The following is a 22702-nucleotide window of genomic DNA, read 5'->3' on the forward strand; positions in this document are numbered from 1 at the left end:
TTTATAACGGTCAACGAATTGTGTTGGCGACCGTAAAACATCAGGACTACTTGTTTCCCATTGCATATTTGATAAGCAGCAACTCTATATCAAAGTTACCATATGACGCAAGCTCTGCAAGATCGTAGTAACTTTGAAATATATATTCCATATGAAGGTGATGTTTGAATGTCGCTTAATTGAAATGGAAAGTACACAATTAGAAGAGGCTAGAATCGTTCCTTTTGTCGAATCTTTTTCTTTAGTAAAAACAATTATTGTCAGATGTAAAAAGAAATATTTCGTGAATTTCCAAAATTCGTTCTTACTTGCAAGAAATTAACAAGCTAATACATGTTTCACTATTTTTATTCACCTTTACATTACTTGTGTACTTGGTATTTTTAACTTTCTACATTAATTCTCGGTTTGTTTACCGAAAAATATCCCTGCGAAATAAATAACACGATACTGGGGGGTACTGAGTATTACAATAGTTCAAGTTAATTAATATCCGGGTGAGTGTCCGTAACAACAACACAAAATGTGGAAATTTGTGGAAATAATTAAACCGGCGGACAATTTTTTTAAAAATAAATGGCATTCAAAAGGAAGATCGGAATAAAGATTATGAAATTGACATAAGGACACATAAATATAAAAAATCCTGGGCAAAAGATCGCGAATGGTAAAATTATGTAGTCGATCGCAATGTTTTGAATTGTTTAACATGTGAAAAACTTGCAGTGACAGACCCAGATAAAAAATGTATTTTTGTAACTGGATCTTCAAACTTTATGTTAGATTATGTATTTACTCAAGAAAAATCAGAACAGCACATAAAATCTACAGGAATAAGGATTAAAGAAGAGTAAAGCATACGAGGAATCAAATGCAGGGAAAATCATTCAAACTTTAAATCAAAAATTTTCAAAAGGTTAGTGAACATATTTAGAAATGTATATGCTGTTGCTAAAAAAAGACGCTTGTTTTTTTTGACAGATTTTCTTTGGATTTGTGAACTTAACGAGATGAATGGTGTCGATATTAGACAGATATACAGAAATGACAAATAAAAGCAACAGCAGTATACCGCTGTTCGAAATTCATAAATCGATAGAGAAAAAAACAAATCCGAGTTACAAACTAAAACTGAGGGAAACGCATCAAATTTAAGAGAACTACGACACAACAGAAACACAACATTAAAATATAACATACACAGAAACGAACTATAATATAACAATGACCGTTTCCCTGACTTGATACAGGGTATTTTAAGATAAAACCGGTGGGTTGAACCTGGTTTTGTGGCATGCAAAACCTCCCGCTTTAATGGCAATGTTAATTATACCATTAAAATGACAACATTACATGACAGGACTACAATACAAATAAATGGGAGAAAATATAGGACAGAGACACAAACGATTAATAGCCAACAAAAGGTACTTTGTTACAAATTTAATACGCCAGACGTACGCCACGTCCACACAAGACTAACCAGCGACGCCCAGAAGAAAAAAAGTTTAAAAGCCAAAACAAGTACAAAGCTGAAATGCATCGAGGACCAAAGTTTATAAATCTCGACCAACACGGCCAGGGTTATCCACCTGGGACAACAATATCCTTTAATATTATTTAGAATTTAGAATAAAACATACCTTTGCAAACAGTATAAAATGACTATACAATAGATATACAGGATAAAACTGAAGTGACGACTAGCTACAGAACAAAAACGGACAAAATACAAAAATTCACTGTCTTGTTAGCCTAACCAGTGTTACGCTCAAAGTGACGTCACATTTGAATGAAAAAAAACGAGTTCCCAAAAATTAAGAAAGAAATTAGATAAAGTTCAAGATAAGATTTGTATGACCTATCTAATGCTTTTTATTACCAGTGAAAATTACAATACTAATTAATATCAAATTGTATAGCAGCAATTAGACAACCAATTGTATTATCTAGAGGGGGGCAAGGGGTTTAACTGTTATGCTGTTATGGGGCAATTTAATTCTTTGTTATCTGTTATTCTGAAAATGTATTTGCTGTTAGCTGTTATTGTCTTATTCTTTGTTAGCTGTTATTGGGCTTTTAGTTTTTTTGTTATCTGTTATTGTGATAATGTATTTGCTGTTAACTGTTATTGAAAATTGAATTGTTAGCACTTTTTTTTTGGAGCAAATTTTCGGTAGTAATTGAAGATCATTGGACATTGGGGTCTACCACTACTAATATGTTGGTCCCTTATTCGGAGAAGGATTCCATTAACATATACCCATCACAGAAGTGAGGTCCAGGACAATTCCAGTAAATATTTTGATTCCTTTGTAATAAATTCCATTTTTTTTTTGGAACATGTATTTAGAATTATCTTATTAAAGGAACACATATGGCCAGGAATATCTGACAAGAATCTCAATGAAGGACCAGTTAGCCTTTTATATACTATGGTATATAGATTCAGCTATGTGATTCTTTTCAAAGCAGAATCAAACACATTGTACAATGAAAGTTCCAACCATGTACTGGGTTCCGAAGCTGCACATAGCTCATTACAAACAAACATTTATTTCTTAATTCTCCAATCCATTGTTCCCCTTCTAAATTATGTATTTTACTTACTAGTACACTTGGTGCAATCAAAAGCCTGATAAAAAATTGTTCAAATTAAGCCTTTGAAAATATTGGAATAAATTACTTTTGGAGTGTGAACATTGGTTCGAGGTACTTGATAAATTGCATGCTTATAATTGGTGCTTTTGATTTTTATATACCCTATATACCACTTTGCCTCATAGTTTTATTAAGAAAAATTCACATACCTCATTAAATGGGCATTTATTAGTATATATATTCAAACTCTTTTAGGTCATTTTTTAGTAGCAACAAACACAAGAACTATGGCAATTGGACCTGCGTTGATACCAAAACTGCCCTTGAATTTTTACTAGATATCTTTTTTGTCTCTTTGACATATTCCTCATTTCAATTCTTAATTTTATTACAGTAACACTATTTAAATTACAAGCATGTGTGAGTTTCTATAACTGTATAACAATAAATGCTGAACAAAGTATTCTATAACAAATAAACATATACGCCATGAGCGCATGATATGCCAGTCGCCCTTTTTGAAATATTCGATAACTTCTTTGTCATGATGATATCAGATATGTATAAAAAAAACGTTTTTGTGTTAATGTCCGAAAAATGGAAAATCCCCCCTTTTTAATTAATAAAACAAACCCCTTAAATCGGAAACTTAAAATCTAAAATTGAAAGGGAGCTTATGTTAATAGATATAAACAATTAACTAAAATTCCTTGCAAATTTGTGAAAGGATTTTTGAGATATTATCAGAAAAATGAAGAAAAAAAATACCATTTTTATTAAATAAAACCCAATTACTCAGAAAATTAAAATCTGAAATTTATAAAAAACGAAGGGGAGCTCAAGTCAATAGATATAGACAATTTCCCAAAGTTTTATGCAACTAATAGGTTAAAGAGTGTTGGAGAATTATGTTCGACATGTTGACGACAGACGGACAACAGTATTCCATAATACGTCTCGTAAACGAGCGTATAAAAATATATTGAGTAGTAAACACATTCTAGATACATAATTTTAAAAACATGTTCATAGAAAATGGAATTCATTACAAAGGATTAAACCCGTAATAGGAAATACTGGATTTGTCAAGGACCCGACTTATTTTAACATTTCATTTACTGTTATCTGTTTTTGTCCATTTTAATTCCTTGTTATCTGTTATAAGCCAAATCAATTTGCTGTTTTGCTGTTATTGGGACCCCCCTTGCCCCCCCTCTATCTAGCTATGTCGGTGTTCCTCCGAATCAAACTGTAAACCAAGTATATAGTGTAAATTTCATTGATCCAGACTAAAATCTATCAAATGAACTTTATGATCAATTATCTTTACCATAACACACGAATACAACAGAAAAAAATAATAAGATGTATAACTACAAACGTTAAGACATTCTACAAAATTCGATGACAATAACAAATATAACATCAAAACTAAATAAATGAATTTGGGATGGAAAAGTACCATGCCACGTCTAATAGCAAGTTGTAACTTTTGTTAATTTCATTGAAAAAAGTGGAATCTCAAAAAGTGGTAAATCATATAAATGAAAGTAAATGTATTTCAATTATTTGTGATGGTTCTATTGATAGTTGAATTCTTGAGAAAGAAATTATATGGCATAACCAAAAGTTCTTTTCTAGCAGTTGTGAACCCAAGTCGAGCAGATGCCGAGGGGGAAGTGAAAGTTATCAGTATTTCAATGATTTCTGCAGGAATATTCAGATGGTAATCAAATTAATAAGGATTTGGGAGGGACGGAGCGAATGTAATGATGGGAAAAACAATGGGGTTATTGCTAACCTTCAGTACAAGGTATACACTGTTTTGCTCATTGTCTAGAATTAGCATACAAATATGGTGTTAGGAATATACCATATTATCCTAGGATGAATACGTCGTTGGGAGGACGGTATTGTTTGTACCCCACTAGTCCACTTAATAGGAATTAATTGAAAGCTTGTTTTGAGAATTCGAATATTCAGCCTGATTTGCCTTCTCGCATTGGTGGAACTTGAGTGTTGCCTAGTTTTTGCCAGACCAGTAGATTTGAAGCCGGACCAGTAGATTTTTGAGTTCACTGGTCCGGCTGGCCAGTACACTAAAAAAAAGCTCAAATTCAACCCCTGAGAACGACGGAGGGGATCATAGAATTTTTGACTCGTTGATTACAATTACTGTGTTGGAATAGATGTTATTTGAAAAATTAGCACGAACTACTTTTTTATTTTTTACGTATTTTGCTATTATTTTGGCTGATTTCATTGACAACAACCTTAAAGGGAATACTTATATAATTCAGATACCAGTAATCAAATACACCAATCATTACTTCGTCAATTCACTTGACATATATATATTTATCTCTTAATCGATGAATTCTTAAAGATCATAAATCAAAATTAAGTTTGAACATATAAAAATATTGGAATCTGAAGCGTGATCATATTCTCATTTTTAAGTTATAAGATAAGTTCAAACACGTCGGAATGTAAAAGGTGTACGACTTGTCTGTACTTCTTTTTTAGCATTCTTCTATAATTCATTTTGAGATACTTTTGTCGAAGGTTAAAACTCAGATCACTGATGCAGATTTCTGTGTCACCTTTCCGTAGAATTTTATCAAAGGGAATTTATGAGGACGCTTTTGCAGGAATAATTTTATAATAACACTTTACTGAATCGGTTAATTTGTTTAAATTTTGTCTTATGTTAAAGTTATTATGATCCATGGATTTTAGAAAGATCCCATACAAAAGTAGGCGCAATTTTATGTCAATGTTCTTAAACTATTATTTTTTTCTAAAAAAAAATTGGCGTTTAATTATACAAATACGTATGAAAAGCAGACATGGACGGACTATTTACTTAAATGTTTGTTTAGTAAGATGATCGTTTTAGTTTTATGACCAACGTATGATAGCATGGGAATATTATATTATATGATCTGTACATCCTGCCGTTCTTCCGTTCTGTTCAAAATATTGAACCTTTAAAATCATATGCCAACTATGAGTTTGACCAAGATGAAATGGTGCACTGAACATGGATATATTATCATATGAATCATATGTATTAAGGCCACACATTCTTGTTGCAAATGTACTCTTTAACAAACGTTCATGTATATGTATCTTACAGATTCATAATTTTCTCTTTGGTCGCACACTCGTCTCGACAGTAACCTCTCGAAAGTGATCAAGGGGATAGAAATATGATCACTATTGATCTTGTTGCTATCGGCAATTAAACAAGTACCAAAGTGGGGAGTCCTTTTAGATGTGCGGGATGTACAACTACTCAGTACCTTCCGTTCAGAATGAGGAGGTTAAATCCTATGACTCTTTTAGTCACGCTATGTGCACGTTAATTATGCAAGAAGTATTTGTTATTGGACATTCAGCATCCAACTGTCGATAAAAAAAGTAAAATCTAATCGGAAAGTCCCTATTCATGGGAAAATCAAATGATAAAACACATAAAAAACGAATTGACTGTGTACAGCCGTTTTCAAATGTAGAAAAAGGTGGATTGAACCTGGTTTTATAGCGCTAAACCTCTGACTTATATGACATTCGCATCAAATTTGATAATATTCATAATGATGCGTGAACAAAACAAGCAGACACAATAGGTGAACATGTCACAAATAAAGGTAAAAAGTCTAATTCGGTAGGTCACATTCGTGAAAAGGGATCGGGTTTGTAGTTACGACATAAGGAACATATCCGATATCATATATATAACAGATATTCCATAACGGTGAACCAACTCGTGATGGCGTCCGTAAAATTTACGAAGTGGTGATTTCAGCTTTCTAATGCTTCACTATTGGGAAGCTGAAATCAACTCTTTCGTCGTAAAGTTTTGTTTTCAACCGACCCTAAAGTCAATTTCTAGATATAAATCCTAATCTAGTGGCAAAATCAATCGACAGTAGCGAAATTTTAATTTCTGGTGATCGAGGCAAATAATTTGAATCTTGGCACTTAAAGCCTCACGTCACTGCCAGTAGGGAGTGGATGGTTTATTGAAAATATGAATCGCAAAATTGGTTTAGATGATCGTACTCTTGATAGATCATACAATGGCTAAAAGCTACTGTCTATAAACTATTCAGAGTTGTAGAATTTTATCAAGAAATAATATTTCTAGTGCTCATTTAATCAAAATATATCAATGAAACTTCTGGTTAAAGGCTTAATTTTAATTTTTCAGTTAGGTATTAGAATTCAGATAGGTTCTGAAAAAAAAACAGAATTATTTACCTCCTTCAAATGCTTTTGTACAGATTTGATAGTACTAAATGTCAGATCCACTAGGACCTTTAACTTTATACGTTTAGCTTTCGTCAACATGTGTGAATGAAATAAATGGGAGAACTAATAAGTCTCCTTTTTTTAAACAAGATAGAAGAGTACTTCATAATATGTAGGAATGCCTAGTGTCTGTTCAAAACTTTGTCCACCTAAGTAACAAGTTCGTTGTAAAGATAACCAATCATCATATCAGTTGTACAGTTATGACCTCTTTTTGGATCAGTTTTTTGCGAGTTACACTTTGTCTGTTACTGAAAAAAAGACATTTGTATCTACCTTGTATATTTTTAAAAGAATGCATCCTGGATCTGCACCTGACAACGACATCTTATTATATTATGTTGTTCAATGTTACTTACCTTACACATTTCCTATTTGGAATAGTTTATTCATTAAAATGAATTTGGTGACCCTCTTTAACTTATTTAAATATAAAAGTTAATACACTTAATTGGATATCACATAAATTCCCTGGAAATATCTTTTGTATTTGGACTCCGATAGCATTCCCGTTAAACATGTTTTAAAATACCAAAAAATCCCTAATCATATAAATTTATTTAAAAAAAACTTAAATAGGGATTTTTTTATCAATACATTTTGTAATAAATCAAAAATACTTGTGTTTATAAATTAAATGGAGGCGATAGTTTTATCTGACTTTTGAACTTTTATAAGGAGACAAATTCTGATAAATTCTGCTTTCGAGATTTCTGGAATTGTTAGCAACATATCCTCCAAAATATTTTCCCCGCAAGAAATATAATAAAAAGATAGTTAAATTGTAAAAAAAAAGAAGACAGAAACAAGTATTATGGGGCGTTCATCTTCAAAGTATATTTATTGAAAAATAATTTTCCTAATCAAAACCATGAAAGATCATTCGAATCGTACGTTTTATAGTTATGGGATACGTGTGTTTATACGTGATCTCATGAAAGTGAAATAAAGGCAGGAATCTGGAAAACCTCGTGATAAATTAAAATGCAATTTCTATCATTTTTCGTCATGATAAGACAAAACATGTATTGACAAAAATTGTGATTTTAAAAGTCTTGGAATACTTTGTTTAAGCGACGTATTTAATCAATGGTTGAAAATAACCCATCCCATTAGGTCCATACGTCAAGTTGCGTACGTATGTCAATTTATTGGAAATCTCTGTTAACATTTTAAATGTGCTAATGAGTCAGAACTTCAGATATAATTGATAGGACATCATCTATGTAACGGAACGTGAAGTTTACGAAAAACACAAATTTCTATTTATTCCTCCTGAAAAACGGAGAAACTCCTATACGAATCTACCCATATGAATAAGGTTCAAGTGCACAATATTTGGGAATGCCGATTTTTTATTGAAAAGCACACTCCAACATGTACCAATAATCTTATCAATAAAATCAAATCATATTGATTATGTAACTAGCTATTTATAATTTATAAATCGTGCTAGTGATGAAATGTGAGACTTGAACTTTATTTGTCAATTACAATAAAAATAAATAGTATTTTTTAATATTTATTCAAAACCCAATCTATCTTAATCGAAATTTCCGTCACATTAGTCGTTGAATCAATAATTCATTAACTTATTACGAACAGATGTGTATCAGGGGATAAGTATTTGTTTTCCTGGCAAACCTTCACATATAACGCATAACTTTTATTGAAATGTTTCTGGTAAATAACGAGCAAGTGAACTAGAAATACTATGTTTTTTGCAAAAAACATCAGTGAAACGTATATAATTTATGACAAGAATTTTACAATCAATAGCTTATTCTAAAATACTATTTTTTCCAATTGACCTCATATACCGAATACGATTGATCATGGAAATACATACTTTCATAACATTCATACTTCTTGGTAAGTATATTTGGATTGTTTTCTATTAAAAAGGTAAATATCATAATTAACTCCTTGGCTCAAAATCAACACCATTTGGATTGGTGTCTTTCGAGTTTCGTGTTCTAGTCACACTGATGTTTTCAACACATATCAAAATTGTTTAAGACCGTTCCTTTCACTAGTTTGAGAATACGTATTTGCTAGATGCCCTTCATGATACAATTGTGTTAGAAGAACATTAACGAATTGCGGTATCAACAATTGCTCAAAATTCAATTGTTTGTGTCCTCTTTACGGTCAGGATTCAACAATAAATGTCTATTTAGTGATGCTAAGGTACCAAATTTAGTTTTCTTCATTAGAGCGACTTACGATGCATCTTACTGACTCTAATATGTTCTATTATTCTATATATTGTATTGTATTACATGGTATTGTATAAAATTGTTTGATTGTATTGCTTGACCCTTATGGGTGTAATTTTGCAATAAAGATTAATTGTAATGTTTTGCTATTTAAACTATTGATAAAACATACTCCTTTTAAAATTGTAATAACAATTGTTTTATATTTTTAAGCATTTGCTCGTATAAGTGATAGAAATATTTTTTCAACTCGTTATGATGACTTTTTGCCTAGTAATACATATTGATATTAAAAAAATGTAAAATAACAGAAAAACCAAATTCCAATGAAAATTCAAATCTGAAATTTGCTTTTCAAATCTTAAAATCAAAAACTCAAAACCATAGTCAAGCAGATGATCTATTCCAGCGACCAAATCGCCTTTTTTCGAATCTAAAAGACTATGGGTTATCTCACTGTGTGTACACCAAAATGAAAATAAAGTAACGTCATTGGTTGAATTTCCATTGTTTAGAACGTTTTAAACAAATCACACATATTGGTGAACGTTTTTGACAATAGCTCCCAGAATGCATTAGATTCTGAATGAACTAATTGTATCGACCAGAAGTAAGCAATGAAAGTTAACAAGTTGTAGAACCATTCTGAGATATCTTTGAAAATCACACGTTCCCATAGTGGTACAACATTCAACTAATAAGACATGTATAGCTACCAGTATTTTATATATCGTCTTTAAATGTTTGATTGACCACAGATGTCTACAATTCCGATTAAATAGGGGACAGAATATTATACATATGCTTTTTGTAGAAAGGAACAAGTACTTATTATTCATGTGTAAGTTTTATTTTGGATTTCAATCTGTTTAACTATTTACGTGAGTGACGTGCTTGGTCTAGACCAATAATCCAAATCAGTATTCTCAACATCTGTTATCATTCAATTGCCAACTTTTGAATTAATACAATGTCTCAATTATCTGACCATTAACAGATCTAAAGTCATTATAGCCAGAAGTATAATACTTCCTACAAAACAGAATTTTAATAGAATAACATTTAAAAATAACATGATTGTTTTCAAAAAAATTTGAATCGGGTAATAAAAAAAATTGTGGAAAAAAGAGTAATGAGATAAACAACAAAAAAACTTCAAGCATAATAAGGATTTACTTTTTCCCATTTTTATTTGATTTGCTAGTCAACCTTTGTTTTAGGTTTTTGACTTGCAAATACATTGATTACGAAATATATGGCACCTGGTGCAAAAACAATAGTTTAATTTCGATTATTTTTCTGCCCATGTAGTTCAATTTCTACTTCAAATAAAGCATGATTTGTGTCTGAAATTGTCGTATTTCTTTTGCATCTCACTTTTTTCTTAATTTAGATTTGTGTATAAAATATGAATCACAGATTACAGATGTTACACTATATTATGTACATAAATTGATATTTTAATTATTTTTATAAATTACAGGTGTTGTACATACTATGATTTCTCCACCACACAATTATAGTATTGAACTAGAAGAGACTCTGAGGACCGAGTTGTTTACTAACTATACAGTACAACAAAGACCAAGCCAACAAGTCAAAGTTGGTGTTAGGTTTAGTCTTTTAACTGTAAACGACTTGGTATGCGATTTTAAATTATTTTACATTATATAGTAACATGCATTTTTTTCTTTGTTACATATTTGTTTGATATTGAACTGATTAAGATTATAATACAATGTTGACTGGGGTACCCCTATTTTTGTCATTTTTACCTTATTATCAATTATCATTTGTTTTTGTTCTCACATCGTTATTAATATAGTGTAATTTTCATGATACTGTCATACAAGATAGAGGTTAAGCTAGCTTTTAAACCAGATTTAATCTACATAAAAAAAATACATGTACCAAGTCAGGAATATGATAGTTGTTATCCATCCGTTTGATGTGTTTCAGTTTTTGAAATTGCCATATGCTTAGGGATTTTTCGTTTACAATTTTTATTTTACTTTTTAATGACATTTAATGGTAAAGGGTACGTCCCCGAAGGTATCAATAGTCCAGTCATCAACACTTCTGTGTTGCCATGAACTAACGGTCATACATTTATTAGTATTGTCACCGATTACTTGGAAGAACTGCATATAGAATATTAAAAACGGTGCTCGGTTAACTGGACTTTTTTCTAATGCAATAGATTTTCTACAAATGTGTATTAAAATCAATAAATACTTTTGTTCTACATAAAAAATATTGTCGTGTAAATAATTTGACCGACCAATTATACAGTCTTTTGATTGCTATTGTTAATCCAAACGACATAAAATTAATTGGAACTTAAACAACTTGTCTATTAGCACGGGGCAAGATATTAAGTAAACATAATTAGTAAACATTGTTTTTTAAACAGTAACTTTAAATCAGTAGTCCAATCAAGTTTTACAATTTACTTCATTATTTTATTTTTGATCTAATATAGCGTAGACCTACATCAGAATGTGCAACCTTCCATCGTGCAAGGCTTAGTCATAGTTGAAATGAAATACCAACTCAACATGAAAGTAATTAATCATGTATACTTGATGATAGGAGTATCAGGCTTAATCATCTAAACACTCCACTTTATTTTCTGAGACATAAAGAAATCAAGAATTTATTTATTTTTTAATCTGAAGTTATTACAAACGCCTCAGCAGATACGATGTATTAGATTATAAACATTCAAACTTCGCCAGGGCCTCAAGATGCCAAAAGACAAATTTCAATTTATTGTATTATAAAAACTTACATTTGTAAGGTACTATAGATAAGGCATTGGGACATTAACTTAAACTACTGGTTAACCGGTTAATCGGTCGTACAGTAATCTGAGTAACCGGTTAGTCAAAACTGTACGATTTGACAACACTTTTTTTTTATAGTTCAACTGTTTACAAAACATTGATTTGTTCGAAATACTTAGGATTTTCAACCTCAGAAATTGATGACCATAGCTGTTTATTGTTTACTGCCTAACGTTTCGAAGTTTTATGCTCTCAATGGTCATCAACTTCTAACTTTATTTGGCCTTTAAACTTTTTGATTTGAGCGCCACTGGTGAATCTTTAATTTTGTAGTAAAGAAAGTGAATGGCACACTAAATTATAAGCCTGGTATCTTTGATAAGTTTTTTAATAATAGTTTTCAAAATATCTACTTTTGTACCTCTATGAAATCTGTACAATTTCATAGAATGTTTGCAGTAGTTTTTCACTTTATCCGTTGATTAATAGCATTTGATTTTTTCACTTTTTTAATTTGCCTGGGAATTGGGTAATTTTTGTTTTACATTCATCCCTTTTTATGTTTTAAAACCTCATAGAAATTAATCTCAGAATTTCCAAATCAGGCCGTCGTTATCTCTTATACTAGTGTTGATGACTGTACTCTGAAGTAGATTTTATACTGCAACATTACAAAATATCCTTGCAGACACGATCGTTGGCAATATAAAAAATAAAAATCCCATTTCATTTGATTTCGACGAGTTAATCTAAATCATAAAATTCCAGACGCAAAAACAACCGAATAAATATAATAGTTATCAACAAGTATATTCGACTTCATAAAGACAATTCAGATAGGCTATTGCTAAAAGAGATAGATTTGAGAAACTGTTAATGAAACGATTACGTATCTCACCAACGGATAAATGTACAAACCAGAAGACAGATAACAGGGACCATCAACATTAAAGAGTTGAAAGTTGATTATAAGAAACAAAAGTACTAACAGTTTCACAATATATCTTTGGCTTTACGGTCACATTGAGAAAATCTGTAAAAACAAAGTTTGAAAATGTCAAAGTTTTAATTTGAAAAAATAATCTAAGAGAGAAAATATGTAGCACCTGCTGAAAATGTTGAATATATTTCACATAATGTCCTTTTATAATATGAAATTTTGTTATAATCTGATTCATCACAATAAATACACACAAAATGTTCTTATTTGTTGATATACCTTATGTTGACTCCAATACGAACATAAATGATAATAAGCAGAAAACTGAATATAAGTCTTATAAGCAAAAAAAGAAGTTGTACATTAGTTATGACTACAATAGTTATAAAACTGAGAATGGAACATGGGAATATTTCAAAGAGACAACAACCCGACCACAGAGCAAAAAACGGCCGAAGACAAAAACTCGGTATTCAACGCAACGAGAAAATCCAGCATTCGAAGACTACTTAAGCTTGCCCCTAAATGAAATGTGTACTAGTTCAGTGAAAATGGACGTCATACATAACTTCCAAACATATAAATGAACTAAAATTAAAAAACATACAAGAGTAACATATTGGGTAGGGTTAAACATGTTTTATGAGATCTTAACTATCCTCCTATACCTCTGGCCAATGTAGAATAAAGAAACAAACAGCAATACGCACAGTAAAACTTAGTTTAAAAGAATCCCGAGCCCGATATCAGAACAATCAAAGAAATAAACTAAACAATGATACATAAAATAACAAAGGACTACTAGCAGTTACTTACATGCCATCTCCAGACATCAATCAAAACGATTGAAAGATTATGTCTTAATCATATAAAATTAGGAAAATTCCCTCCCGTTCGGGGTTTATTATCATATTATAATAAAATGTATGCGAAGAACATTACCGGTATCATGCCAACAACTTTATAGATAATCATAGATAGCAACCTTTTTTATATTTCATTATAAAACATCTACTCCATACAATAATGTTCCTGCAAACTTTAATGTACTCCTCTAAAAACTCAACATACTTAATTTCGATTTGATTCGCACCTACGTAATAACTGATATAATAAATAAAGGCTTCAGTAGTATATCGCTATTCGAAATTCATAAATCGATTGAATAAAAGACAAATCAGGGGCCGGTTTCACGAAGCTATCCTAAGACATGTCATAAGACATATCTTAGGACATGTCTTATGATCCTCTTATGACTATCCTAGGACATATCTCAGACCTCGTCTCGAAGCTGTCTTAGGATCATCTTAGCTAAGACATCCTAAACCTGTCGCAAGTTCTTTAAATTTTCAAATAAAAATATGATCTACGGAAAAAATCATGTAAATGTAGTATGTCTTACCATAAATTATTCTAAACGTATTGATTAATATAATGACATAATTTGCAAAATGAATATAAAAAAATAAAAGTAATTTATATATAAATTATCTTTAAACAATACATCAATATAAATATGAAATTTTCAATGCAAAATTAAAAAAAAAGAATATAAAATTATGACATTGTTTTGGTACAAGTGAGTTGAATTCAATTTCGACTTTATTGGTTATAAAAGGTTAAGAGATAAAATCGTGCAATTTTTATATCAATACATCGAATTTTCATTGTTGACAAATCCTGATAATCCGTCAATGTATATATGTTTTAAGCAGGAACAGGAGAATAGATAATAAGATAATAATAAGATATTTTTTTTCAAAATTAATATAAAAAATGAGTGTAATTTATATAACTAAACGTATAACTATCCTAAGACCATCATAAGACACCTCTCGCGTTGTCCTAACTTTATGACCAACTTTAAGAGATGTCCTAATTTAGGACCGCTTTGTGAAACCCACTTAGGACTAAGATATGTCGTAAGACCATCCTAAGACATGTCTTAGTCCTAAGACAGCTTCGTGAAACTGGGCCCAGGGTTACAAACTTGAGGTGGTACCCGACACCTTCACTAAAATTTATTTGGCTCGTTTAATTTTCATAAAATTTTGACAAAGTATTTACTTTGACCCTTTGACAAAAATATAAAATTTTCATAAATTTGAATTAACCATTTTATCAGAAAAATTACACTGGTTATAGAGCAGTTTGACAAACATTTATTTTGATGATTGAGAAGCTTAATATTCCCTTAACAATACAACGTGATTAAAACGTAACGTTTAGTTGATTTTACAGAGTTATCTCACTGTAGTGTTAGGTATTAACCTTAAAACTAAGGGAAACACATAAGATATAAGAGGGGAACAACGACATCAATATTAAATTAATCATTCTTACTTCTTACTCTGAATCATGTAGCATTTGTCCCGAGAGATGATAGTAAGTGCCACTGGGTTGGTTTTTCTAATATTCCTTCTTTAATTTTAATAATAATTTTCTTATAGTTTTTGTCTACAACTATTTGCTTAGATAAAAGAAGGGCAAACTAATTTAGGACTTAATAGAAATTGTCATTTGTTATTAACATGACAAAGATCCCAGTAAAAAAATAACCATGAAAAATTCATTTAATTCATATTTCATTAAACAACAAAGATGTTTTTAATCGAACCATAAATAATTACAAAACCTTAATTCCGAGTACCATCACAGAGGAGATTATAATCGCTACAATAACTATAACATAATGTAAGATAAAGTTACAATATTTACTAGGTTTATATGATATCTAAGTTTCTTTTATTCAAACAAACTAGCATTAGAAAAACAATGACAAACCATGATAGGAATGCTGAATTTATATCACTGTTCACTGAACAGGCGTCAACCCGGTTGAAATAGAACAAAAGAATCGAAGCTCTTTGTTACATAAGGCGATAAAAGATTACTGTAATGTTTACTATAGTAACAAATTGTTTAAAAGTTAATAGAAACAAATATAATGACAATTGTCTTCTCAATTACGAAGTGTTTTATTTTAAAACACCATTTGCATAAGTTTTCAATTTATCTATTACATAGTTAAGCAAAACAATTAGATATCAAGACGACGACATGGGTATCTATCATGTTGGATGAAGAAAATGCATAACCTCCGATTAAAAAAAAAATACAAAGGACGGAAAACATATCAATCTATTAGTTTAGTAATTTTTGTGTCTGCCCTTCCATTATGTGACTCAAGAAACAATTCCAAAAAATGGGTAACAATTATATCGAAAAGTGGAAATCGAGTGCACCTTTTTATGTTAGGACGTGTTTGAGTTGAATATTCTATCTTGAAATCGTACGAAGTAAGAATATTTGATACATCATCTCGCTTCAGATGCTATCATTTTTATATATCAAAGTTACAGGTTGACTTTTAACATAAAAATAAATCACAGTACTTCCTTGTAACCTAAAAGCAAAATGACGATTTCTGGCGCATCACTGTATTTTTCGAGATATTTTAGAAATTGGATCGGTAAATTAATAATGTACTAAGTGATTAACTATATCAGAAGAAAATTGCTGGTCGCCGTGAAACTATAGTCTATATCAAATTTTTACTGTTTTTTTGTTCTTCTGTCTCAGGGGTAGGGTTCATCGATCTACTGTAAAAACGAGGATTCTGTCAAGGACTCTGTCTTTAATAATTTCTCTTCATCCTCGATAACACTGAATGTATTTATGCATATCTAAAAAAAAGGGGGGCTTATTTTTGCTCATATTAGCGATTTTTTTGTATTTTTAATGGCTTAAATGTGCCAAAATGACCGTAAAATATTAAAAAATTAGGTAAAAAATCAAAGGCTATACATGTTTCTCCTTAGTATCGTCAAATTGAATATTCTGAACACAATTCATATAAAACACATAACAGCAATGATGAATTCTTAGTTTCAGCATTTTTATAGTCTATTTCATAAAATATTTTGACTCTTATGCAACGGTGTCCATATATATTCGCGATAAAGACATATAATTTGGACACAGTTATTAAATCATCAGCCTAAAGTCTTTAATAGACCCCAATCGAACTTCATTAATCAAAAACCGCGTTTTAAATATAACCAAACAGTCAAAATAAGCTGGTCAATGGCCCCAAGTCTGTAAAAAGTAACGTTTTCTGTAAAGGGGGGTACCTGTAAATAAAGTCATTTTAAATGGTAAATAATTGTCTCTTTAATCCAAAATTTTGAACTTAAGCAGCAGTAGTATATAGTAATCGATTAACGTAAAGGTTGTCCAATTTTATATTTTTTTAATATGTGTCAGTATAGGTTAAAAGGAAGTAAATATAGATCGCTGGCGCCACCTAGATTTTACATCCAAGATAATAGGTAGAAGTAAATGTATTTTCTGCTGCCTTGGTAATTAGAAATTAAAATTGAAATAGTGTTGGCCATTGGTGTAGAAATAGCGAGAAATTTAGAGAAAACTCTCTAAGACTAGCAAGATTTTCTGTGCCAAATTAAGCAAGGGGTGTTCTTCATTCATACTATTTCGAAAATTCCGGAACCGTTGAGTACCCTTAAAAAATGCCATTTTTCTATCAAAAAACCTGCGGCACCATATGTGTTTGACCATTGCAATTACACCCAAAGGTGTTGATAATTCAGAATTCGAAAAAAAATTTAATGGATCTTTGATAGTGAAAAGGCAGGACCAAATAAGGCTACCATTGTCGCCTATGTAAATAATTACTTCCTTGTAACTGTAAGGTCAGCTGAAAGGATATTTAGAAAGTGAAAATTAAAAGTGCCCAACAGATACTGGATGCATGAAAGAAAATAATATATTTTTTCTGAATGATTGATTAAGATAGCATTTACTAAAAAGAAATAGCTTCTTTCAGAGAGATGGTAAAAATTAGAAATAAAAATAAAAGGTTGTACCTTAATGTTTATTTTCTATCGTATGTGCAATTGTTTTCAAATTTGCTATAAAATTGAGAATGGAAATGGGGAATGTGTCAAAGAGACAACAACCCGACCAAATAAAAAACAACAGCAGAGGGTCACCAACAGGTCTTCAATGTAGCGAGAAATTCCCGCACCCGGAGGCGTCCTTCAGCTGGCCCCTAAACAAATATATACTAGTCTAGTGATAATGAACGCCATACTAATTTCCAAATTGTACACAAGAAACTAAAATTAAAATAACACAAGACTAACAAAGGCCAGAGGCTCCTGACTTGGGACAGGCACAAAAATGCGGCGGGGTTAAACATGTTTGTGAGATCTCAACCCTTATAGTAAATTTTTATAGATAATAAGCAGAATAATGAACATTTACTCTCACAAACATCAAAATGCCTTCTTATTTTTATATGCATAAAAATGTATTCCTTAGAATTTCGATTTTGAAAGTTATTTAACTGAACGTTTTGTCAACAGGAATGTATGTTGTTTTTGTTTTAATTTCAGAACATAAAAGACCAGACTTTGTCATTATCTGGATACTTGACTTTGGTAAGTCTATACACCAAAAACTACAAGGCTGTATTAGAGTTTAACATACGATCTTCAAAGTTAAACCCTTTTGGCAAACTCTAAATTGCCTACTAAAGGTAGGAATAGATTGAATATGGATTTCCTAACAATGTCAAAATTTTCAAATGGTAAAAGAAATCAAACTATGACACAGACATCTATTGGAGCGGTTTGTTGAATTAACGAGGAAAACATGTACATTAGGAGGGGCTTAAATAAACACTTGACGATTGAAGCAATGGCACAACTGTGTTATATGTAGGAACGAATTACAATTTTATCATTTTATTTATCGGAATCTTATTTTTGTAGAATTATTTCCAATTTCGAATTGGATAATTTTTAAAATACACAATATAGATTCTCTCTTTTTTGTTTGTTTAGGATTGGCTGGATACAAGATTATCATGGCAGGACTCAAACAAGACATCACAAGATTATACAAATATAATTTTTCTTTTTTCCTCAGAAGAGTACATTTGGAGACCAGCAATTATTATAGAGAATGCGTAAGTCGTTTTATATGCAATCAATCATATGTAGCAAGCATATTAGTACTTTTTAATTTAGTTTTTCGAAATACAAGGAATGAGGTAACACACCTCATCTTCTTGATATAACGTAAAGAGAGACCTTAATAAAAACTCGCCTTGCTTGATAAAACAACAAAACCCAAGAAGCATTACATTAATTCTGATGGCTATATTTTACATCTCTTCTAAAGTACGGAAATAAAATGTTTCCAAGATTTTAAGATTTTTGATTTGTTACCTTAACATCCTGATATTCTAATCGGTGTCTTAATGAAGAATTAGTGCAATGATCACCACCGTTTGCGTTTAACTCTAAGGTAAAATACATTTTTCGATTTGGTTATCTCTCAGAAAAAGTATATGGTTTGTCCGTAACATTTTCTTATTTACTATAATGAGTGATCGTGACACTTCCCACGTAAAAGTTTAATGAATGTCGTATGTTCGTTAGTCATTTGTTTTTATAGTCTTAATGGGTCTATCAATACCCATGGTACGTCAAACTTTAAAGACCCAAATGTTGCAAAACACTTGTCCTACCTCCATGACAAATATGTTATTGTCTCCGCAGATAAAGCCCAAAACAACATCGTTTTTGTGTGTAAATCTCATTACATAAACTGCTTGATAAATGAATTAGGTATTGACAAATCACTTGGAACCCAACATATATCCCCACGACACTTACCAAAGAGGAATTCCTGAATAATCTTGGGTCGGTTCTATATATATATATATATATATATATATATATATATATATATATATATTCCTTTGAAATCTCAACCAAATATGAAAAAGTGTCCTTACAAACAATGTTATATTGCTGGGTCTTCCAAGTGCTGCACGAAACCTCTTTCTAAAATATTAACAGCAATCAAAGCCGGGCTTCAAAGTTATTGTGAAACTGTCTATTCTAGCGGAGACGTGAAGCAGGTGTGGATGCTAAAAATTCCAAAGATCTTTTAAAGAACATACAATATAATACTCTTTCATCTTGCAATAGAATTAAAACATTTGACATTTCTAAACATTACACAAATATTCCCCATTCAAAACTTAAAGATAAATTGAAAGAGTTTGTATTGCCTTGTATCATAAAAAAAGAATGGCCAACGTAGTTACAGGTATCTTGTTTTAGGGAGAGATAAATCCTACTTTGTAAAGAATCATTCTGATTTATACAAAAAATCACAATTGTGAACTTTCACTTTCTATGTAGCAACATTCTAGCAGCGCCTGCATACGGGGTATACATCTCTCAGTTGATACGATATTCCGGTCTTATATTTCCTATCATGATTTCATTGAAAGAGGGTTGCTGCTCACAAGGAAGCTATTAAACCAAGAGTACCAAATGGTGAAGTTGCTTACCATTCCGGAGCACAAGAGACCATCCCTCCAGTTTTGGTGGGATATGTGCAGCTTAGTCTTCAGTTTTTTATGTTGTGTCTTGTGTGCTATTATTTTTCTGGTTGTCTTTTTTTCATTTTTATTCATGGCGTTGTCAGGGTTTTTTTTTCGATCTTTGAGTTTCAATGTCCCTCTGGTATCACCCGCCCCTCTTCTATAAAAGGCGCCGACATCCAAAAATATCAAAATTTTCAATTGAGAAATTTAACGGCTTAATTTAAAACAAAATGACTTCCGAAAAACAAATATAACAGTCATGAACCAACGACATCCACTGAACTACAGTCTCTTGACTTTGATCTAACATGGGACAGTGGTGTAACAGTATAAAAAAGAACCAACTATAAAAATCAGTTGAAAGGGGTTTTACTCATCATATTGATACAAATAGAAATACACATATAAGAAAAACAGAATTGACGTGGACGGATAGTTATACATATACTAGTACTACATTTTATATAGGGTTGACAAGATATCTGTTATCAGCGATAAGTATGTGCCTATGAGAATAGCATCAGATGGTAGAGTTATATGGAACCCAGCTGGAGTATACACAGTCAGCTGTGAATCTGATACGACGTATTATCCTATGGACACACAAGAATGTTATTTGAAGGTCAGTGCTTGGGTATATACCCAAGCTGAAATAGAACTGCATTTCAAAATAAAGTCTGTGGATAAAAACTTTTACACCGAAAATGGAGAATGGAATTTATTGTCTGCAAAAAGTTTTAAATCGGAAGCCCAAACACGAGATGATCATTCTTTCTCATCTGTTTCATTCTTGATTAAACTTCAGCGACGTTGCTTGTTTCATGTTGTTAACACCTTGTTTCCAGTAACTCTGATGGCCTTTCTCATAGCCTTCGTTTTCAAGCTGCCGGTGGATTCTGGTGAAAAGGTTGGATTTTCGTTAACAGTTCTCTTATCATATGCTGTTTATCTTACATTGATTTCGGATCTCATTCCTAGCACATCGATCACTGTCTGCTTTTTATGTAAGTAAATACATTATTACTGAGAAAATATGTTAATTCTGAAAAAATGTGAATTGGATAATTTCCCTTCCATAGTTTCAAATCAATTAAATGTTTGCTTTACATTTTCAATTTGATCAAGACATGATGAAATTCAAAGTAGCTTTATTAAATTAACAATAAAAGAATTAGTTTTCCTGTTACTTTATATTTGAGGAATACTCATTTATTCAACATTTCTTCAGAACTATAGTTATTTCTCTGTTCTGTCAAAATAAAATATCAGATACCCCGATAATCGAATTAGAACGAATTTATGGCCACTACATGTCCCGAGATGTTTTGATACCGACCTCTTATTTTTACAATACGAAGATTATTAAGTTCTATTTCATTTAAAAATACGTTTGGTCTACTTTCCATTTGTATATGTTACATCCTTGTAGGCTTGGAAATGTGCTCCTTAAATCTATGCATTAAAGTACTTAAAAAAACCACAAAACATTTTGAGACATTTTACTTTTATCAATTCTTATTCCATTTTCAGCGTTATACCTTGCTTTCATTTTGTTTCTCGCTGCCATCGCTGTCTGTTTGACAACATTTGTGATAAATCTGCACATGCGTAGAGACGATGACATTATGGCAGATTGGTTAAAGAAGTTAACAACGAAATACTTAATAAAATTTGCTTGTTTGAAAAACAGTTGCTGTAGAAAAGACGGATCGGATATATATGTACAAAAAACAAATGATGTATCCGGTACAGAGAAAACAAATTTTCATGATACAAGGGATCAAAGTGAAGAATGTCGAAATATTACATGGAAGGAATTAGCAGAAATAATGGACAAAGTATTTTACAATGTTTATATGATCCTCATAATTATATCTACGTCCACTTTATTTTTTATTATCATTGTTGGGTATACTACTGCCGACCATTCATAATATGAGAACGGTAGCATTCAACATGTTCAGTGCAATTAGTTTTCGTAAATGTGATTCGCAGTATAATGTCAGTCTTTGTTAGCTTTAGCAAAAACAATGATTGTTTGGATTTTTAAATTAGTTATGTTGTAAATCTATGATGTATATAAATAAAAAGATGTGGTATGATTGCTAATGAGACAACTGTCCACAAGAGATTAAAATGACACAGACATTAAAAACTATAGGTCACCGTACGGCCTTCAACTATGAGCAAAGCCCATACCGCACAGTCAGCTATAAAAGTCCCCGATACGACAATGTAAAACAATTCAAACGAGAAAACTAACGGCCTTATTCATATAAAAAAATGAACGAAAAACAAATATTTAACACATAAACAAACGACAACCACTGAATTACAGGCTCCTGACTTGGGACAGGCACATACATAAATGATGTGGCAGGGTTAAACAGGTTAGTGGGATCCCAACCCTCCC

At 31.2% G+C, this 22702-nt stretch overlaps 1 protein-coding gene across 1 annotated transcript; it reads left to right on the top strand.

The window, feature by feature from the left end:
• Positions 1 to 8566: 8566 nt before the first annotated feature.
• On the top strand, positions 8567 to 22340 carry LOC139514901 (neuronal acetylcholine receptor subunit beta-3-like). Its single transcript, XM_071304494.1, has 6 exons — positions 8567 to 8790; positions 10621 to 10778; positions 18281 to 18325; positions 18731 to 18855; positions 20758 to 21293; positions 21820 to 22340. The coding sequence occupies exons 1-6, from the start codon at positions 8673 to 8675 to the stop codon at positions 22221 to 22223; spliced, it is 1386 nt and encodes a 461-aa protein (XP_071160595.1). The 5' UTR covers positions 8567 to 8672; the 3' UTR covers positions 22224 to 22340.
• The last annotated feature ends 362 nt before the right edge of the window (positions 22341 to 22702 follow it).

This window comes from Mytilus edulis, chromosome 3 (genome assembly GCF_963676685.1).
Source record: "Mytilus edulis chromosome 3, xbMytEdul2.2, whole genome shotgun sequence".
In the NCBI taxonomy this organism is placed as follows: domain Eukaryota; kingdom Metazoa; phylum Mollusca; class Bivalvia; order Mytilida; family Mytilidae; genus Mytilus; species Mytilus edulis.